This window comes from Acartia tonsa, chromosome 3 (genome assembly GCF_053477335.1).
Source record: "Acartia tonsa isolate MP-2025a chromosome 3, ASM5347733v1, whole genome shotgun sequence".
Lineage (NCBI taxonomy): Eukaryota > Metazoa > Arthropoda > Copepoda > Calanoida > Acartiidae > Acartia > Acartia tonsa.
Window position 1 is genome coordinate 36366380 of NC_137262.1, and position 23468 is coordinate 36389847.

At 34.8% G+C, this 23468-nt stretch overlaps 1 protein-coding gene across 1 annotated transcript in view; it reads right to left on the reverse strand.

Moving 5' to 3' along the window:
* LOC145314861 (uncharacterized) overlaps positions 1–23468 on the reverse strand; it is a 47700-nt gene that overhangs the window by 18250 nt on the left and 5982 nt on the right. Inside the window, exons 7-12 of the mRNA XM_080154942.1 lie at positions 22338–22439; positions 17489–17540; positions 16573–17159; positions 13436–13643; positions 12087–12261; positions 11580–11639 (exon numbers count right to left, since the gene is read on the reverse strand). Of these exons, the coding sequence (XP_080011068.1) occupies positions 11580–11639; positions 12087–12261; positions 13436–13643; positions 16573–17159; positions 17489–17540; positions 22338–22439 (1184 nt within the window). The remainder of the gene's footprint in view (positions 1–11579; positions 11640–12086; positions 12262–13435; positions 13644–16572; positions 17160–17488; positions 17541–22337; positions 22440–23468) is intronic.

Sequence of the window (23468 nt, forward strand, 5' to 3'; positions counted from 1 at the left end):
GGAGGGAGGAGACATTGGATTGTTTATTGCATTAATTCCCTAAGTTTTATAATGACGTTTTCGTATACGTTGGCTTACCAACTTTAGAGACCTTATGTAGATTTTGATTGGTTGGTCAATTTAGTTGAGTGTCAAAACGTCTCACTAATTGTAATCTACAGAAAGGGTAATTTTATGTATCATCATTGAGGATGAACATTAATTTACCGGTCATTGTCTTATCCATTTAGAACCCTGGATTATAGTAACTCCATGGATCTTCAGGGATAAGACAATAGAGGATAAAATCAAAATACATCCCCAATGATGATTAACCGAAGTACATTTGTAGATTATGATTTTTGTTGGTTTAAAGCAATCAAACAAAATTTAACACAAGTACCCAAAATTTGTAATAAAAGTTTGGGTAGTTATCTAATTTACAGTCCAATGTTCCCTTTTTCCATGCGTTACTCCAAAGTTGAAAGAAATACCATAAATGTTTATGCTAAAAATGCACAAAGACAAATTCTCACTTTTTTTTTTTTATGGTAACATAAAAGTATATTTGAAGTAACAGTTAGAAAGCGAATTTTTCTACATTTATGATCGGTATGTCCACCCGTTCGTAACGGATAGCTTTGGTGGATAACTTTATTATGTTGAAATCGTCTTATTGATTTCAAACTTTTAATGATGATTTGTACAATTTAGAAACTGTCTATATGTCCGTTTTTCTGACATGACGATTTTCTAATTTTATTGATAAAATTTCCGATATGATATAAGAATATTATTCACTTGATTTTTAGGTTATCAATTCCTTGAACGATTAGGTACAATGTTATGATCGAAGTATCTTTATATAATCAAGTTTAAAAGTATAAGTCTATTTCAAGTATCTTGCATTTATGTTTTTTTTATAAGCACGCAGTTTTTTTCTTTTTTTTTAACAGAGAGAGTGGACAATGGGCTGTTTATTACACTAAAGCCCAAAGTATTATAATATCGTTTCTCTTCATTTGCTTAATGACTTTGGGGACTTTGGTGAATTTTGATTGGTTGATTCATTAAGTTGAGTGTTTAAACGTCTCAACCAATAAATCTAATCTACAGGAGGGGTAATTTTGTGTATCACAATTGGGGATGTACATCAATTTAAACAAGTTAAATACAAATCTTTTTTCTTAATTGGAATTTTTAATCCCAATAGTACAAATTTTGTAACATACGAACCAAGAATAGCTCTCTTTTTATCTGTCAAACAAATAAAACTTTTTTTTGTAAGATCAGCAAAAAAGGAAAAAAATAAGTTGTGTAAAAATGCTTATGAAACTAATAAAAAAAAGTCGGCGTTATCTTTCTTACTGTTTCTTGATAACCCTTCAACCCCCCCCCCCCCCCCTCCCTCCACCCCCCTCAAAACCTTCTGATTTTTATTATAGGTAAGGTTAGGTTTAATGGGGCCATAGTAAACTCTATTTAAATGGATTGTTAATAAAGATTTAAATGTACTATTGGGAATCTTCAGAGCTTAAACAATAGGCGATAAATTAATTAACACCTCCAATTATGATGAACAATATTATTCTTTTTGCAATTGAATTATTAGAGGAAATATTGAACAATGCTTGTTAATAAAAGTCCCCAAAATTCTTATACAAACGAACGATTGATAGATTGTGTTTTAAAAACTTTGGGTACCAGTACAATAATATACAGTCCGATGCCCTCTACCACCCAGGGTTCAAGTGGTCCAACAAATGAAATGAGGGAATACACCATGTGTTGGAATGATTTTTCTTGTATTCCCTGACAAGTTCGAACCCATTAATTCCCCTTTCCTTACACCAGAGAATGAGTGTGTTACGCGGCATTCCTAACTATCTCCGCGCGTCGCTTGTAAACAAACAAAAAGACGCGCATTTTTCCTTTGATGATTCCCATGTGCGGAGCTACGTGAATAAAAATAATGTATTGGTTGAATATACATGCGCTCTAATCCGTGGAAGATCTCAAATAAGCCTTCCTGCTTAGTTTGACATCATAATGTGGTAAGAATTTATCTTTAATTCTTAATAATAAGTGTAGTATGGTATATTTTACGAAGAAATTTAAAACATTAATTTTTCAACAAATAGACCATTTAACTGCTAACTTTTGACATACGAATATTTTCCTTAATTTTATTGATCATTTGAATCTAAAATTATCAATTTCTGATGCTATTTAATATGTTTCGTGCCAATTTAAAGTTTTTTAGAAATTTTATATTTTTAATTAAATTGAAATCACGCAACCTCGATCTTACAAAAATAATAAACCATTAATATTATGTAATTAATTTTTATATTTTTGTTTTAGATTCACTGTTTTCATGGTATAAATACACATTTGTAAACTTCACTCATGTTGGTCATTCGGAGGGCTTGAGATTAAGATTTCGAGAACGGCAAGGCATGCGTTCCGAAACAATGAAAACAAGACAGAACAGATGCGGCTAAAAACAATCTGTGAGGTTTTGTGAATGTGTTGGTTGTGATACCTTACCACACATATTATAGTCATAATCAGTACAGTTAACTTTAGTGACAATTATGGGTCCTAAAAAGAATAAAAGCGCTCAATTGGGATTGCGGCTGCGCCCAGCCGTCGAGGCCCTAACCAGTGAACTAAGTAAAGTGATGAAGTTGGTCAGTGAATCTTCAGAGCTTGACGTTAGACATTTCACTAAGGAGTCAATCCTTGTCCATGACAAGTTCGAGACATTTAACAGCATCATGGTCGGTTTTAGCAAGCTTGGTGTGAGAATCCAAGAGCTTGAGGAGTTTAGTGACATTTATTCTGATATAGTTACTGTGCAAAAAGACTATAGTGCTCTGAAGGATGCTCTCGACGCTATAGAAGAGCTTAGTGACATTCAAAGTGTTGTTGATTTGGTTAGTGATAACTTGTCTGACCATAAGACTGAACTATATGATCGATGTTTGAAAATTGTGAAAGTTATTAAAGGGTCGTATTTTCCCTTACCAGAACCAATTATAAACACTTTGTCTGCTTTGATGAAACGTTTGGCTGAGGTTAAGCTTGAACCTGTGAAGCCACCCACAACGACGGCGGGTGCCTCGACAGCACCGCCATTTGTGTCACCGTTTGGCACACCACAGTTCGGTACCAGTTCTATGTTCACGCCAGGATATATGAATCGTATCGACGAACGTCTTCTTCCAAGCTTTGACGGCTCAGAGTCAGCCTACGTAAGTTTTAGAGACAATTTTAAAAAGCTTACTGTAGGACAGGAACCGTCATATTTACAGTTATTGTTGAGCAGTGAAAAGGTCTGTAGAAATAAAGAGTTGAGACTCCAGTTAATTCAGATTCACTCGCATGAATCTCAATGGGCTTACCTTGATGCACGCTTTAAGTCCAAGACACGTCAGATGCTCTGCCTTTTCAACCAATGGGAGAAGAAGTCTAAACCGTCGGACCCCAACCAGATTGTTACTGTGTTAGCAGAGTTTGGCGGTGCAGTTAGCCAGCTCGAGCAGCTGACTAAAGATGATGATGATGATGAGGTTACCACAAGCCAGTGGTTAACTGTGATCCTTCTGGAAATTTTATCCAAGAAGTTGCCACGTGATTTTCAAGATAAGCTCAACTTAGCGTTGGACTCGATGGATGGCCCCAACGTGCCAAAGTTGTTGAAGATTATTGAAGAACAGCGTGGCGCCATTTTAATGAGGTGTTCAACTGATGTGGACACCCCCTCCAAGAAGAAAGGTAATCCTGCGGCCGCAGCTACAGCCGTTGGTAAACCTGGGTCTCCAGCTAAGACCAAGAAGAGACAGCCTTGCCCGTCGGAAGGTTGTAGTTCTGATCACCTGTTGTTTAAGTGCTCCAAGTTTAGGGATATGTCTGTTCCTGAACGCAAAGTCTTCATCAAGAAGATAGGCGCCTGTTTGCTCTGCTTACAAAAAGGGCATCGGGTGGCCGATTGTCCCAGAGCCGATAAACTTGGCAGCTGTACCATAGACAGTTGCAACCAGCCTCATAATTCATTGTTACACGAATCTGTTGCTGGTGGACAAGTTGCGGCAGTGTATGAATCACAATTGTTTAGCAAGAACAATTTTATGCTGATGTTGCAGCAGCTCACGGCATTGGCGGCTGACAAACGTCAAGTCACCGTCAGTGCCATGTGGGACTCTGGAGCAAATTTGACGTTGATTTCTAGAAGTATTGCCAAGAAGTTAGAGTTGCCATCAACTGGTCGCACAGCTACTATTTCTCTGGCAGATGGAAAGAGCCAAGCATGTCCTACAGTCAAGATTTGTTTGGTTGACCGCAACCGGAATTCACATATTCTGGAGGCGGCGGTAGTGCCCAGCATTGGTACTGAAGAAGGGTTGCGTTCTATTGATCCTACAGCCGCCGCCGGCATTTTCAACATGAAGCCTGATAATTTTTCTATGGTCGACGGTAAGATTGATATTCTTATCGGCCATTTAACACCAGCTATGTTCCCGTGTGCAGATAAAATGGTTGGTGATTCTAGACTGTACAGAAGCTTATTTGGTACAGGCTATTTAGTTGTGTCTGCAGATGGCAGGACTGTTGCTAATCCTGTCGCCTGTAAAGCTGTTAAGTTGGAGGTCAGCAAGATGGAGTTCCTGAGTACAGAAAGTTTGGGTATACAGCCGCCATCAATGTGCAGCGGTTGTAAGAACTGCCGTCATTGCGCCGCCATAGCCGCCGGGCAGTCCGCCTTGGACGTGCGTAAGCGGCAGCTGATTGAAGAAGGTCTGACATTAGATCTTGAGAACCATATTTGGACGGCCTCATATCCTTACAAGCAGCCGCCAAGTGTGTTGTTTGATAATTCTGAGCAGGCGTACAAAATCTGCTTACGTGACCGGCAGAGGATGGTCAAAAAAGGTGAATACGACACCTTCTGCCAGGTGTTCCAAGAAGCTGTGTCTCGTGGAGTGTATCAGAAAGCTTCGCCAGAAGACTTAGCTTATACTAAGCCCGTGTATTATTCGAGCCTAGTCTGCGCATATAAAGAGTCTGTTTCCACGCCGTTGAGGATATGCGCCAATTCTAGCCTCTGCTGCAAGGGGCTAAGCCTCAATAGTATTATGATGGACGGCCCAGTTCCATTATATACTCTGATGCACAATCTTATCCGGTTCAGAAGTTATAAGTGTGCATTCGTGGCTGATATTCAGAAGTTCTACAATTCATTATTAGCTACCTATGAAGATTCTCAGCTGAAACGTGTTTTTTTCGCTGATACAGTTGATGGAGAGCCGGAGGTCTACCTCACCAAAACCGTCAACTTTGGTGAGGCCTTGGCCGGCGATATGGCCGTGACCGCCCTCAGACTCACTGGTCGTATTTTTGGTGGACGTTCCCAGCAGGATGTTCAAGATGTTTATGGATTTGAGAAGATTAGAGGTTGTGACGTTGTAGCCCAGCAGGATGTGTGGAGAGATGTTCAGCAACCACTCAGTTCTGAATTTATTTTGTATCAAGATCCTCCATCGGTCAAATTGGAGACTTGTACTTATGTGGATGACTGTTTGAGCGGTCATAACAGTAAACCTGAAGCTGTCCAGCTGGTCCAAGAGCTGGAAGATATGATTGCACCTGGCAATTTCAAGTTTAAATCTGTTGTTTATTCTGGAGATGATGTTGACAGTGTAAAAGTTCTGGGCCTTGTATGGGACCCTAAACAGGATAAGTTGTTCCTACCTGTCAGAGCCAACCACGGCGAGAAGATTAAGGGTAGAAAGTTACTAGAGGATCTGGATCTGGAGGACCTCTGGAGAAGTCTACCTGAGTTGATAACTAAACGTGAAGTTTGGAGAATTGTGCAACAATTGTATGACCCAATGGGTCTAGCAGCGCCATTGCTGCTTAAATCCAAGCTTTGTCTGCGCTCAGTTTGCATACATGGATGCAACTGGGATGATGTTATACCTGGAGAGTTGAGGTCGGAGCTCGTGTCCAGCCTCCAGGACCGTTCGGCACTTGGAAATGTGTCGTTCAGACGTTCGATGGTTCCTGATAAGCCGTTGGGGCTTCCAATGCTTGTTGGTTTCTGCGATGCATCTAACCAGGCCTATGCAGCCATCACCTACCTGAGATGGCCGGTTCCTGGAGGATATGATGTAGTTTTGTGTTGCGCCAAGTCACGTGTCGCACCAGTGAAGATAGAGTCTATACCAAGGTTAGAAATGCTTAGTTGTCTAATTTTGGCAAGGCTTGTGGATACTGTTGTCAGAGCCCTACCTTTCAACATTTCTGGCAAAGTATTTTTTAGTGATAGCAGCTGTGCCCTGGCTCAATTATCCAGTGACAGTGTCATGCTAAATGTTTTCAACAGTCATCGTGTTTCCGAGATACAACAGTTGACGAGCCCTGAAGATTGGAGATGGGTTCCAACCCAACACAACATCGCCGATCTGGCGACGCGTGGTTTGTGTACGATCGAGGATGTACAACCTGGATCTACATACCAAGAAGGTCCAAGCTGGTTGCGCCTGGAACAGGACCAGTGGCCCGTTAAGACGGCGGGTGAGGTAAATGCATCCATTCCCGAGAGCGAGCTAAATCCCAAGATGGCGAAGCTCAAGGTAATGTTCACACAGGTGGTGGACAATGATTTCTGGAGGTCCCTGGCAAGAAGGACCTACAGGCAGGCAAGGAGGACTGTGGCCGCAGTTCTTAAGGCTGCCAACTGCTTTAAAATGTTGCTTGTCAAGAAACGTGGTGTTGCAACAATTGAGGATGGTGTTAGCAACAATGATAGTTCTAGGTATTATGAGAACTATACTTTCACAAACACATACATGGATTCTGTTTGTGACTTGTTTTTGACGTCCTTCAACCAAGAGAAGGAGATGACCATGGACGCCGAGGGGAAATTTGACTCCCTTCAACCCTATCATCACAAGGTCCAGGTTTGTTGGCCCATAGTGGGTCATGATGGATGTTTTCCTCTTAGGACATTTACAATATTGAAAATGTCCGGGAGAGGAGATGAGGCTCTTGAGGCCGCTGCTGGAGGCCCCAGGAAGATTATGAAGGACAGCCCAGGTGTTGTCTTGCTCAGCCGCCACAACAGGCTGGCGCGGCTCATCCTTCAACAGTCCCACGATGAATTGGGGCATGGAGGCCATCGTAAGACGTTGGCGCAAAGCCGCAGGTATGCATGGATCACACATGGCCGCATGGAGGCTATGAAAGTGGTCAAGAGTTGTGCTGCATGTTCCATTGAATATGCCAAGCGTTCGAGTCACGCAATTGCTAATATTCTGCCAGATCGTGTCGAGCCCTCTGTGCCCTTCAAGGAGGTGCATATGGACCTTGCGGGGCCGATAGAAGTTACGAAGCCTGGCGTTGGCACCAGGAGTTCCAAGACTAAGTACAAAGTTTGGTTGTTGATTGTGGCCTGTAGATTCACACAGGCTGTGTTTGTTGACGTGTTGACCGATTATTCAACTGAAGCCGTGCTGGTCGGCTTGAGAAAACTTCAGGCGTTTTACAATATGCCTAGAAGGGTTACTACAGACAGAGGCACCAATATGGCTGGTGCCAAACGAATTATGGATGAACTTTTGAAGGATACCAGGATGCATTTTGAATGGCATCTTGTGCCCACTGCAGCACACTCGTTCGTAGGTACTGTGGAGAGGCAGGTTGGGCTGGTCAAGCGTGTGTTGAACAAGAAGTTGGCTGGTGCTACTGTAACCTTCAATGATTTATTGGTGTTATGTGCTGAGACTGCAAGAGTCTTGAATTCCAAGCCATTGACCTATGCCACCCAAGGAGATGACGTCAATTGCTGGAGAATAATTTCACCTGCTGATCTGTTAGGCGGCAGGACCAACCATGCAATCTGCACCTTCGAGACAGGTTGTAAAGAGCCCATCACCAGGAGGCTGGAGAACTTGGAGGAGTTGACCCGTCAGTTCCATCAGGTGTACAAGGAGCAGCTCATGCCTGAGCTACTCAAGTCTGTCAAGTGGCGCCGCAACGAGGTGCTGCTCGAGCCGGGAGACGTGGTGCTGATCGACGATAGCACAAGTTTGATGAAGAAGTTCAGATTGGGGCGTGTGGAAGAAGTGCGCCCAGGCGGGAGGACCGTGGTTTGCAAGTTCAAATTATCAGATGACGCAGCCGCCACGAGCAACGAGACTTCCGCAAGACGTCTGCTCAAGATCAATCTACCCAAAGTTTAGTATAAGTATTGTTCTTGTTTAACTTTGAATTTTATTTTTACGGTAGATTTATCAGATATTTTTTTTCGAAAGACAAAAAACGCAAATTTTGACGCATTTTTGTTTAAACTTTCAAATCGACGCAAGATTTTTTTCATTTGAAATGCAAACTTAAGTTATTTATACGTTTACGCAAGTTTTTTCAATGATTTAAGTCTTTCCGGGACCAGGGATTTTTTTCGCGGAAATTTTCCTAGGTACCTACGCAAATACGAACATTTTATCCTTGTTTGATTGAAATTCGATATGATAAAAAAGTAACACAATGAGATTTTTTTACATCATACAAATATTTCTTTAAGATTTATTATAATCACATAGATAATTTAATATTACATATATATTAAAATTATTTCTATTTACCTTTTTACCGATGTACCTAAAGAAAAATGCAGATTTTTTTCGCCTTGAATTAAGTAGATTCTTTGTACGAAGATTTAAGCTTAATAAGACCGCTCTATAGTGTATCTTAGCTCTGTTACCTCGGCCAGACATACTACAGAACGGCAAAACTAAAGCATAAGATAATTTTATTTTGATTGCTTTGATTGATGATTTTAAAGTTTCTTGAATTATTCATGATTCTTTTAATTTTTTGATTTGATTTAAACATCACTAATTATGTTTATTTTCAGTTGACGGAGCCCTGCGCCAGAAATCCTGTCGGAAATTATGCAGTATCAAAAAATTGTGATGGAAAGACATAACGTCCGTCAGGAGAGCTGGAACATGGCATTATTAATATTTGAAAGATTGGTTAGTTTGTATCTTGAGGGGTTCATTCTAACTGAGGCCCCAAATTGCCTTAATTTTGACTGTATGAATATGTACAAGTTGCTTTCTTCTTAAAACAGAGAGAAATTGCAAACTCAGCATTTAGAGAAGTTCTTTTCTTATATTGAGCTTTTGTTTTATTTTGGTAAATTTAATTTGCATATTTCAATTGCAATTTTATTTTACGCAATTTTGATTCACGAAGATTTAAAATTATGAAATTTTAATTTTCCGATGTTTGATGATTTTTTACAGTCACATTTTATTTAGATTTAAGTATCTATTTTATTAAAACATGTTAGATTTAAGGATCTTACCTATCTTATCTAAGAAATGTCTAGATGTAAGCCCGAGTATTTTTCCGCTGGAGAAAATGCTAATTTTTGAGAAGTTTTTTATGAAATTTTACTTTTCTTTTCTAGCAAAAAGATTTAGTAGAAAAAATGTCATTATTTAATCTTTCTTTCTTTTGATTTAAAAGTTCGAGTTGATTATTTAATTATTGATGCGATTTTTAATATAAAAATCATTTGCCTATTATTATGTAGGTACCTAATCAAAGTTTAGGTACTATTGATTATTAATTCATGTATTCGCAATTACATGGTCTGTAATTCTAACTTTAATTGAGATTATGAGGCCATGATATAATGAGATGTGTGAGTGGTAAATGTGCATTTCATGAATGTTGAATGCTTTTCCCATTCCTTATTCCTATCCTTATGTGGTAGTGGAGTCGGTTTGAGTTATTGTGGTGTTCGTAAGTTACCATAATTAATTTTAGGCCTGATGGCCAAGCCATTTTAAATTCTTGTAATTTATGCGTTATGAGATTGTGATTTTGTGGACACTGTCTGCACGCATGATGCTAAGATGAGTTATTGTGTTCGATTCCCAGTGACTAGACGGGTGTGTGTTGGAATGATTTTTCTTGTATTCCCTGACAAGTTCGAACCCATTAATTCCCCTTTCCTTACACCAGAGAATGAGTGTGTTACGCGGCATTCCTAACTATCTCCGCGCGTTGCTTGTAAACAAACAAAAAGACGCGCATTTTTCCTTTGATGATTCCCATGTGCGGAGCTACGTGAATAAAAATAATGTATTGGTTGAATATACATGCGCTCTAATCCGTGGAAGATCTCAAATAAGCCTTCCTGCTTAGTTTGACATCATAATGTGGTAAGAATTTATCTTTAATTCTTAATAATAAGTGTAGTATGGTATATTTTACGAAGAAATTTAAAACATTAATTTTTCAACAAATAGACCATTTAACTGCTAACTTTTGACATACGAATATTTTCCTTAATTTTATTGATCATTTGAATCTAAAATTATCAATTTCTGATGCTATTTAATATGTTTCGTGCCAATTTAAAGTTTTTTAGAAATTTTATATTTTTAATTAAATTGAAATCACGCAACCTCGATCTTACAAAAATAATAAACCATTAATATTATGTAATTAATTTTTATATTTTTGTTTTAGATTCACTGTTTTCATGGTATAAATACACATTTGTAAACTTCACTCATGTTGGTCATTCGGAGGGCTTGAGATTAAGATTTCGAGAACGGCAAGGCATGCGTTCCGAAACACACCAAGTCCAAGTTTTTCTTAATCTTTCAAGAGCATTTCTACTTTTCTTTTGCTTACTTACAAATGCTTTTGTTAAGTACGATTATGAAACATCAGATAAACGTGATTAGGTGAAATAACCTTGCGGTGGCCTTTGCTAAAAAAAAGAATATGAAACATAGTATTTTATTTAAGTATATGAAACTATAATGTGTTGAAAATGAATTGGATGTTTATGAAACAATTACGTAAATAAAAGTTTGAGAGAAGTTCTACAGAACTATTTTTGATAAACTTCATTTCAACTGTACAGTTTTATTTTGAGCTGAAAAAAAGCTAATAAATTGAGAAATTGTAAAAAAGTTTTTTTTTACTCAGAAATAAGGTATAGCCAATAAGCAAAATAAATCTAAAATAATATTTGGGGTCAAAACTAAAGGTCGTCTTTACTACAAAGCGTTGCCCCCCAAATTCAGGAAAAAATGAACACAGAAATAGTGTCTGACTGATTATGACGTAACAAAAAAAAATTAGCCAATGAGAGGCCGTTATTGACCAATGGTAAAATTTATAGTGGCCTCTCATTGGCTAATTTTTTTTGTTACGTCATAATCAGTCAGACACTATTACTGTGTTCGGAAAAAATCAGCTGAAATTACCAAATATTTTTTCGAATTAGTTCAGTTGTTGCAAAGGTGTCCTGTCCCAAAATAGTAATAAATATTCACTGGACCTATGGAAATCTTTACTGTGAAGGAGAACCACATCGGTTCAGCGATTATCTTCATATGAGACAGATAAATACTTTTATAGAAGAACAAAAACTAAATTTACCAAATTCTTATCTAAATCTAGCCAAACTAAATACTCTAAAACTGAATTATTCTATCAAACTAAGATTCTAAAAACGTGCAAAACTAATAAATTCTAAAAAAAAAGACATCACATTTTGTTTGTACCTGAAGTAATAATATTCTGGTGGTAATTGTGTTATTAAAGCTTTGCTATCCCGGACATATCTAACAGTAAAATTATATTTTTAAAAGATATTGATTGACATCCATTAGTAGCTAAGCACAAGTCATAGCTTAGCAAACAGATAAAGTGAGTTATAGAGCAGTCAATCTTGAATATCACATATATCGTCACAGACGGAAGAACAGACAGATAAATTGAATTACAGAGTAGCTACGCAATTTTGTTTTAAAAGTTTTTAAAAGTTTTTTTTTGTTTTAACAGATTAAAATTAATTAGGGTTGGTTAAAGTGAGTTAATTCTAAATTATTATCGCGTAAAGACCACAAGTAGAGACTATACTGCTTAGATTCAGTAGAGTTTTAAATCAAAAGTTAATATATTTTACTTAATCTTTAAGTTACCATAGGATTACAAACAATTGAACGTATGTATGGAAAACCTCTAGTAATACAGTAGCTTCGCTTCTAAAAACTTGAAACAAACAATACCTTTCATTCTGTTGTATTTGTTCAGTCCCAAGGTTAACATCTTGAAATTGTTGTCTGTACGGCTGTGGCGGTTGGGACAGCTGTGGTTTTAGCGACTGTGACAGAATAGGCTGTTGCTGCAGTAGTTGTTGTGGTATGGAAACTGTTGGACTGTAGTCCTTCTGGTTTTCTCCATCTAAATTTTAAACTGTTTAATATCTAATGAACGGGAAATTTTAAATCACCTCCAATTATGACAAACAAAACTATCCCCATAATATCAGATTAAAATTATTTTTGAAAAAGTTTTGTATTTAATTAACCCACTGGAGATTTATTAAACACTTTAAAGTTTTGTAACAACGGATTACAGAACGTGTTTATAAATCTGTGGGGACCAGCATAATCATAAAATTTAAATTTAATCAAAAACGTTTTATTCTATTATATAATTTCTTTTCCAATTTTCAAAGTTCTAGATTTGATAAATTATACTATATAAATTTTGTAAAACAAGGATAACATCCATAAAATCGAAGCTTAACAAATCAGAAAGTAAGCCAAACGAACATTAACAATTATTAAATATTATATAGTACAAAACTTTTCAGAAGTTATAACCAAAAATATCCCAAAATTACTTAAATACAGAATATAAACATACTTTTAATTCTAATTAGATGTTAAACTGAAATCATTGTACCCAATTGCCCAGGGAATCCATAAACTACAAGTCAAGTAAACATAATAATGATTATAAAAAGCCAAAAAAAATCATATCGATTATCCGGATATGATTATATGGTTCCTACGCTTTATAAACTTAACCTAAGAGTTACAGAAATCATCAAGCTTAACATCGATAAATTAAATTTCAAAATGCATAAATTAACAATAAGAGCAATCCGTTATAGACGTAAGGACTAACAGACCTTAAATGTAGAAAATGTTCGCTTCAGAAAGTATTATTTGTTCTCGCGTAGAAAATGATTCAATTTTAGATAAATAATTCCAAAATGAAGTGTATACATTTATTCTGCGTAATTTTTTGCTGCTCAATATTTTTAAGCAAAGAAAAGATAAAAACGTTTGCTATGAAAAAATAGTTATTTATCGCATCGTATCATAGACAACTTTCACGGATACCCAAATGAAAAATCCTAAGATTAAAACCAGTTTAGTTAACCCTGAGGGACAAAAGGTTCAGGTTAACAAAACTGGTATTAAAATTATTATTTTTATATTAATATTTTTAACATTGTAGAAAATTGGATGTAATACGATACAATACATTATTTTTTAATATAGCTTAGAACCGGTTCTAATCCAACGGATTTTAATCGGTTTCAGAGCCATACTGAATGAATTACCTTGTTCTACACCATTAGAACCAGGAACGGCGGGAAACACGTTAAACCGATATTCATCCGCCGTTGCCGGCCCAGGAACCGGTACAAACCCATCATACACTTGGCGTTGTATGTTGCCAGATGGTCTGCTGCCGTCCACCTGGGATTGCAGCAGGGGTGATGAAAAATTTGATGAATTTTCCGGTTCAGTGGAGATTATGTTCAATTTCTACATACACACAAAAAGTGATCTTCTTTTGTCAAGATTATTAGGAAAACAAGGAATAGGTGGACATAAGTTACGTAAAAATGATAAATAGATTCTAGACTGCACAAATAGTACAACTAATATTAAACAACATTGATAGAAACTAGAATTAATAGATTCTGTATTGTATATACTTCATAGACTTCGTATTTCAGATTGTGAACAGTCTACAAGACTCTATGACAGTTGAGTGTACAGGCTGCATTGCATATATTGTATAGACTGTATATATACTGTATAATCTTGACTCATAAAAAGTTTAATGTCTAGTATAAACTGTATAGATAGTTCAGAGTCTACTCTAAACTGTATAGTTTGTTTAGAGTCTAGTCTAGACTGCATAGATATTGTAGAAACTGTTTAGATACTTTATAATCTTGACTGACTGCATATACCCAAGAAAAAATTTGATTTTGAAATGCAACTTTTTACATACTAAAATTTTCATTTTTATCAAATTTCAGTATTTAACACGATACACGCTTTGAAATATTATCAAAAGAATTATATTTTCTGAACATAAATTAAGATGTGAAAAGAAGAAGGAAAAATCAAAATAAAATATCAATTTCTAAGTAGTTTCTGAAGATCAAGTAAAAAAAAATATTTATATAATCATAATAAAAAATTCCTTTTTTATTTTTTGATTTTTTAATGAGGTGGGTTAATAAACACTGTTGTTGACAACATCAATAAGTAGCAAAGCCCAATAATTATGGATAGACAATAGAGCAGTGTCATAAAAAATAACAATTAAACTTGATAAGTAAATCACAAAACTTTATAAAAAGTAATTATAAAGCCGATTATTTTGAATAAGAGTCGAATCACAATACTGAAAACTCTAGGTATGGATATAACAGAAGGGCACAGAAAAAGAAAGAAAGAGAAGTATATATTAGAAGTGAAGGGGGAAGGAGAGAAGAAGTTTAGGGAAGTGCAGTAATGGACTAAAGAACTAGAAGAATTACATGTACTTACTTCAAAGAATAAAAATCAACAACTATCTAACGTTACAGACAGACAGCCAAAAAACGTATAGAATAACTTGGCTCCTACAAAAATGAATATTTGATTCTTTGAGTCTGTATGTACTTAAATAAAAAGATAAAACCTTATAATCCTACTTTTAATTATTTAATTAACCACTTAGTCTATTGTTGTCTCTTGGTTGTTCTTCTTAATTGGAGATTTATATAAATACTAATTCTGAGACAAATATGTATAAACAGAGAAAATGTAATATTATATTTTTTGACTGAAGCTCGGAAAATGCTTGACCAAATAGGTTATACTTTTTAGGAAAACTTAGGCTTTTTTCTAGATCTTCATCGGAGCAAAGATCTTCATCGGAGCAAAGCAACTAGTAAAGAATAAAAAAATATTTAGATTCAGAGATAACACATAACAAAAAAGAGAGAGAAATAATAGTAGAAGAGACAGAAAAAAAGTTAAATATACATATAAGTTGGATAGATAAATGGATACAAAAAAGGATATAAATTTTTTTTTTGGTATATAGATATATTGTTGGATAGATAGATATAGCAAGGAAATAAGTAAATAATAGACAAACAAGGATGACAACATCCATAAAAGCTAAACACCGAAACGGAAGGACAAACGGACATTAACACTTATATAGTGTCAGAACTGAATAATCAGAATATAAATGTAAAAGAATCGGAGCAAAATTGTAAGTAAGTTTGTTGAAAAACTGCTTGATACAGGATAATGTTTATGGACACACTTACATTTTTAGGACTTGATTATAGAGTTGCTTTGCTTATAAAATTATACTTTGTTGTCCCAGGAATCATCATACCAAAAATCAGATCAATCGGCTGATTAGATAACATAAAAATTTGTTGTTAAAAAAGTAAAAAAAATCAACATGTTTAAAATGGACGTACGGACATTCTTGTTATGATTATAGAGTTAATACGCTTTCTAAATCGTACCTAACTACTAAAGGAATCACCATGCAAAGTTTGAAATCGATAGGACAATACTAACATGCCTATCTCTCTGTGACGGACGGACGGACCGACCCTAATTATAGAAAAGCTTCGCTTTTAAACATTAGACAGAAAATAAAAAATGAATAGGTTACAGAGTATCTACAAACAGGAAACTGTGAATCATACAGTTTGAACTGTGTAGTGAATACAACCAATCTAAACTGAATCTAAACCATTTAAAAAACCATCAACTCTGTATGGTTACGGAAATAGCTTAATATAAATTAATTCTTTGGGTTTAAAAGGAATGCTTAAGAATACGTTTAAAATATAATTTAATCTAATCTATGCATTTTAATGAGATTAAAAAATTTGCCAAAAAGCACAAAGATTATTATTTTCTTTGAAGAAGCCTTGGGCAGGGAGGGGGGGGGGGGAGCATTACACTCCTAAGCTTTTCTAACCCTTCCTTAACCTAACCAACAATAAGAAAAAATTTCGTTTTTGAAGCTTGTTTGTGGTTAAATGCGATATGAAGGAAAACGCCTATACAGAAACTCCTAAAATATTATATGTTTTCTTATTAACTTGTTTTTATGCACTTAACTGTATATTTTTTTGTGGGAGGGGGCGATTTTCTTTCAACGATTACTCTATGGAGGGCGGTGTTGCGCATCCTCAAAATAGTTATACACCTTTTTAGGACCTGTAAAGGAGAACCATATCGGTTCAGCGGTTAGCGAGATCTATCGGTATAAACAAACAAACAGACAGATGTCCTTTTACTTTATTATAAAGATAAACGAAGATCAAAAAAGATTTATTGAATTAAACGGACGGACGTAAAGGACGGACCGACATAAAATTACAGAGTAACTGTGCTACTTTACGTACGAGTATATCTGGCTAAAATTTAAAGAAGATTTTTCCTGTGGATGGTTTATTTGGTTATTTCCACCCAGAATTAAACTTTGGCCGCCTATTGTCCCCAGCCGTCCACCTGCCAATTTAACATTGTTCAAATTAATTTCACGGCCGCCTAAGCTTCTAGCCGAAGGAAACTCACTCTTCAATGACGCGGCTGGAGCGTTTAAAGCCGCTAAGGCGGGCACTTCCCACCAAGCGGCTTTCACCGGCGTAGGCGGCAATTGAGTATTGGTTGAGTAGTCACCAATGCCGTTATTCTTCAACGGCGGGATAAACTTATACGGCAGATTTCTTGCCGCTGGCTGCTGTGTGTCACTGCTGCCATTGTCTCTATCCTGCGGGAAGTAGCTTCTAGCCGGCGGCTGTTTATGTTCAGATCTCGGGTTTAGGATAAAATTATTGTTTTCAAAAAATGTTCCATACGACTGTTTATACTGCTCCTCCTCCTGACTTTCAGGATAAAAGTAACCGCCGTTATTTTCGTTGACGGGGGCATGCCTAGCGGCTGGCGGTGCATGAGGAGTTGTGCTGACTGTAACAGGTACGGCCCGCCGTTTTTGCGGCTGAAAGTTCTCCATCTGTTTGATGACCTAGTAGCAATGATAGTCTACAATATTTTACAAGCATTTCAATTTTTAGTGTTAGAATTATATTTTTTCTACTCAAAAACACCCTGTATTTTTTCTACTAAAAAACCAGGCAGGGAGAGGACATTAGGATATTTATCACACCAGTCCCCATTGTGTTATTATGTAACGTTTTCTTTTGCCTAACAACTTTGGGGACTTTTATTTAGTTTTGATTGATTGGTTCATTAAGTTGAGTATCCAACGTTTCATAAAAACTCTCTGTATTTACATAAAAGATAAAATTTTAATTTAATTTTACAATTATAAAAAAAATATGTCTACTATTATTCCTGATTAAGAAAAGGAATATATTCTTCTTGTGTACTTCTAGATATCTCTTCCTGAATATTATATTATAAATATTAATATCATTATTACCTATCTGTCTATCTATATATCAATCTATCTTTGTATAATTTCCTTACCATTATAGATTAATTTTTTCGTTGATCTAGAATTTCAATTTACTACCGATTACTCATATTACTAGTTCCTTTTCATTTTTCAATTAAAATTTACTTAATCATGTACTTTCATCATTAAGTTTATAAAATATATTTTTCGTAAGACTTTAAAGCCAACCAAAAATAGATCACCAATTTATGACTTAATAAGAAATTTAAAGACTAATATACTTTTTATTTATATCAACAAAAGAATGTTATCCAAAAAAGTAAATATCAGCATGTGTAAACTTTCTGTTAACGAATGTAGATTTGTTACACTTTTAAATCATAACTAACTTTACATGAACCATCCTATTAAGTTTGAAATTAACGAAAATAGGTACCCGTCACAGACGGACGAACCGACTCTGATTATAGAAAATCTTTGTCTTTTAAAAAGCAAATATATGAGCGAAATCTTTGATGTTTATGGGATGTTGAAAAATACCAAGAAATATTTCATACTGATTCAATAGAATTAATTTTTAAAGCAAATCTTTTCTACTTAAGATAGATTTCTTCATCAATACGTAACATATATATCTGATCATCATATTTAGTAGGCTACTATAGGAAGTGAGAGGACATTGGTCTGTTTGTTACACAAATCCCAAAAGTTTTAGAATAACGTTTTCTTATTCGTTAGCTTAACAATTTTTTGTGACATTTAATGAATTTTGATTGGATGATTCATTAGGTTGAGTGTCCAAAAGTTTCAACCGCTGATTGCAATCTACATAAGGGTTAATTTTGTGTATTATCATTGGGGATGTACATCAATTTATCGGCCATTAGATCCCTGATAAAGAATAGCAACTCAATAACAAATACCACACAATTAAACACATAAGGACAAAGGTATATTATCCCAAAAATCTTTTGTCAAAGTCTACTCTACACCTAGCGCCAGTCAGTTTTCTAAAATCATGCATTTTATACCTGTGAAAATAGAAATCGCCAGCGCTAGGTGTAGAGTAGACTTTGACAAAAGATTTTTAGGATATTATATCTTTGGCCTTATGTGTTTAAGTTGAAATATGCAGAACACCTAAATTCATCTTCCAAGCCATTCTCTAGGCATTATAATTTTTTTTATGAAATAACGGGATTTCAAAACTGCCCATTGAAAAGGCCCAAAAAATATCTTTTTTTGTCACTTTTTTCACTGCTTATAGTTACAACTTATTAAGATATTATGCTCAATTAAAAAAAATCGGCGCCTCCAGCACCAAAAACGGCAAAAACTGGCAGTTAAACTTCTGTGCCCCTACTTGCCCCCCTCTTCGGTAAACAGTAGTTATCTCAAGAAGTAAAAGAGATATCAACACACAGAAAGAAAGCTTTTTAAATAAAACTGAACTAAGTAACTATTGCATATTTAATTTTGGGACTTTCCTTCTAGGGGCTTGTGGAGCAAAAGACCCACCAAAACACTAATAATATGAGTTCTGAGCTTATTTTTAAAGATATCAACCTGATTTTTTAAAAATCTTTTGTTACCATAATTGAACTCAGTAACATTTACAGATTTCATTTTGGGACTTTCCTTCTAGGGGCTTGTTTGGCAAAAGACCCCCAAAAACTAAAAATATGAGTTCTGGACTTATTTTTAAATATATCAACCTAATTTTTTTTGAGAAAACTTTTTTCATATAACCAAACTCAGCAACCTATACAGATTTCATTTTGGGACTTTGCTCAGAACTCATATTTTTTGTGTTTTGGGGGGTCTTTTGCTGCACAAGCCCCTCAAAGGAAAGTCCCAAAATGAAATGTGTAATCATTACTGAGTTCAGTTTTATTTTAAAAAATTTCTTTTAAAAAATCAGGTTGATATCTTTAAAAATAAGCTCAGAACTCATAATTTTTGTGTTTTGGGGGGTCTTTTGCTCCACTAGCACCTGGAAAGAAAGTCCAAAAATGAAATCTGTATAGGTTGTTGAGTTTGGTTATATGAAAAAAGTTTTCTCAAAAAAAATTAGGTTGATATATTTAAAAATAAGTCCAGAACTCATATTTTTAGTTTTTGGGGGTCTTTAACTGCCAGTTTTTGCCGGTTTTGGTGCTGGAGGCGCCGATTTTTTTTAATTGAGCATAATATCTTAATAAGTTGTAACTATAAGCAGTGAAAAAAGTGACAAAAAAAGATATTTTTTAGGCCTTTTCAAAGGTCAGTTTTGAAATCCCGTTATTTCATAAAAAAAATTATAATGCCTAGAGAATGGCTTGGAAGATGAATTTAGGTGTTCTGCATATTTCAACTTAAACACATAAGGCCAAAGATATAATATCCCAAAAATCTTATGTCAAAGTCTACTCTACACCTAGCGCTGGCGATTTCTATTTTCACAGTTATAAAATGCATGATTTTAGAAAACTGACTGGCGCTAGGTGTAGAGTAGACTTTGACAAAAGATTTTTGGGATAATATATCTTTGCCCTTATGTGTTTAAATTGAAATATGCAGAAGAGCTTAAAACCTGCACATTGCTGAGATATTGTTAAAACCGCCGTGCTACCGTTATCTGTTGATATTTTACATGCCTGGCGCTAGGTCGCCATTAGAGATAGAGAGCTGAAATTTTGTACATGTATTTCTAGGCTCCTAAAGTAACTTTTTAGGTTAGCAGAAGACTAAAATTCAAAAAAGGGTATTTTCATGAAAAGATCTACCACACATCATTACGTTTATTTTAGAGATGTTGATTTTTTCATGCCAAATTTTTATCAAATTTGTAAACCCTGGGGCGATTGAGAAATATTATAATCATCCAATGAACTAGCTTTTGAAAACTAGCATACTAGGAAATAATTCTTTGATTATGAAAATGAAATGAGAAATTTAGATTTCCGACAATTTTATAAAAAAAAAAAAAAAAATAGTTATAGGATATGAATCTCATATATCTTGAAATAACCAAAAAATATCAGTTTACAGAATGATTTCATATAACAGAATCGAAAAACAGTATAGATATAACCAGAATTCTTATTAACTTAAACGAAGCCACAAAAATTATATTGATGAAAGTTATTTATCGCATCGTTATATAAAAAGTTTTCTGCGGATAACAAAATGTAAATTTATACAATTGATACCTGCTTTGTTTGACCCTATGGTTTGGTGGCCTTGGCCAACATAAGAGTTTTTATTCTATGTTTATTTTTCGCGGAATATTGTCTGTTTATACGGTACATGTTTCTTTCAGTTTAGCTCAGACTGAGAACAGGTTCTAACACAGCGGGAATAAATCGGATTCAGAGCCATATTTATATAAAAAAAAACATAAGCTATTGAATGAAAACGAAATGAATGAAAGATTTGAATTTATGAAATCTTGAAATCCTTTGAAGAGGATTAAAAATATTGTTTAATCTCAAATCTTATGTTGAAACAAAGTTAGGTAATAATCAGGGAGGGCAGGAACAATGGACTATCATTGTTATGGTACACTGACAAACCTAAAAAAGTAAAATATCCTAAAAATTTTCAAAAATATGAAACAAAAAAATATTCCAAAATTGGAAAACAAAATCCACTATGGTAACAAAAAAACGATTGGAACAATGAAAACCATGTGGAGTCTGTGTTGGGTATAAAACAGCATGGTTTCGAACCCGATATATCCTTGCAATGTCGCATTAGGACGTTTGTCCTTTAGGAGGTTTGTCGCATTAGGACGTTTGTCGGTGTACCTTATTATGGTACCCAATCTTAATAATCACGTTTTTATCTGGGTAATTTTACTAAATATTGGTTAGTTCAAACTTACAGTGTTCAAACTTTTTAATCAACAATTTTGATCTACTGAAAAGGTTCGCCATCATTAAGGGTGTAAACTGATTTATCAGCCATTGTCTAATCCCTAATATCCATGGGTAATGATATAAGTGTTCAGGAAAAAGGGAAGGCTTATGTCACAATAAGATATCAATTGGTTTTTTTTTTGCATATACTACATACTACACTGAATATAAAGTAATATAGGTTAAAATACAACTTTCAAATTTATAGGGGCAACATCGGGACTTTCCCTCAAAATGCCTACCGAACACTAAACTCCCCTACCTTATTTTTTAAAATATATTGAAGATAAGAAGAGGGAGGGGGCAGTGTTTTTATTTTCTATACCTAACCCATGCAGAAGGGCCTAACTATTCGTGCGGGGCCTATTCCTGCGGGCTACCCAATACCTATTACAACTTAACAAAAACCCGATCTAAAGTAATTTTTGTGTTCTCGAAAAAAATTAGTTTTGTTTTATGTTTTGTTATTGTTACGATAATTTTTTATTTACCTATCCATAAATCCCTCACATTCAAATATATTTGAAAACAAATTTTGTTATTACACAATATAAAATTATGTAATCTTATTTTTGGTTTATATAACAAAACTTTAATTGTTTCTAATCTTCATTAACAAACTTTTAATTGTTACATAAGTAGATAAGTACTAAATATCTTTCTATGTATCTCTATCTATCTATCTATCTATCTATCTATCTATCTATCTATCTATCTATCTATCTATCTATCTATCTATCTATCTATATATCTAACTATCTATCTATCTATCTATCTATCTATCTATCTATCTATCTATCTATCTATCTATCTATCTATCTATCTATCTATCTATCTATCTATCGATCTATCTATCTATCTATCTATCTATCTATCTATCTATACCTGGAAAGGAATGAGAGGTTGTTCAATGCTGTTATGATTAGGTTCAGTGTTGATGGGTTGCTTGTCATATGAGTAATAATTACCAACTGTGTTTACTGTAACCTAGAATTAAACAAGGATGACATAAATCATAAAATTGTATGTAAATATAAACCGTAATACCGGGGACATTTAAGCGTGATGTATACTGGTATCCAAAGTTTTAGTAACTGACTCAAAACATTGGGTACTTTTATTAAATATTGATTGGTTGGTTCAGACCAACAACTAATATTTTAAATGTACAGATGAAATAATTTAAATTGGGAATTGAATTAAATAATTTATAGTTTACTTATTGTCTTATCCATTAAAATCCCTGGTAAACATAAAAGATTTCAAAAGTGAAGACCAACTACTACTACTAAAATCAAAATTTTACAAGAAAAAGTTCTCCCACCACCAATGGGGATCTTTTCTGTAAAGAAGAATAAGAATTTGTCAGCAATTAAACAAATCTTTTAGTACAGAAAATCTATTTTTTATGGAAAAAAAATTTTCAAACGTTTTAATGCAAATATGAATTGTCTAGGTATGTATTTTTTGGCCTGTACAAAAAATGTATCCTTGCAAAAAAAATCTGTGAACACTTATTGCAAAAAATTGGCAAAGCATCTTCCCGATACACTTAGCGTGAGAAAACTACATCATATAAAAATATCTAAAGATTTATATGGGGTGTTCTAATGTGTTACTGAAAATTTTATTAGCAAATTTAGTGAAATGTTAAAAAGTTATTTTCATTTTAGTTTATTTTCCCTAGACAGAAAGGCTTTGAGATCTTAGAGGACAATCGGGAAAACAAAAACATTATATTACATTTTAAACCATAATCTTATTTTTACATTAGTAAACAAGCGTTCCAACTATTTTCATTACTACTCTCGTCGCCGGGAAGGTGATAGGTTCGAATGTCGGACCGACACCGCGTTATGGTTCCTAATGCTGCTATGTCAGATGATCACTTAGATCGAAGGAGAATCCGTCCTTACGAGGTAATGGTAAATAATTATTACTAGCGGCCCTAAAGAACTCTAGGGGCCCTTGAAGTGTGTGTGGGGGGGGGGGAATGGAGTCACAGCCCATTTTAAT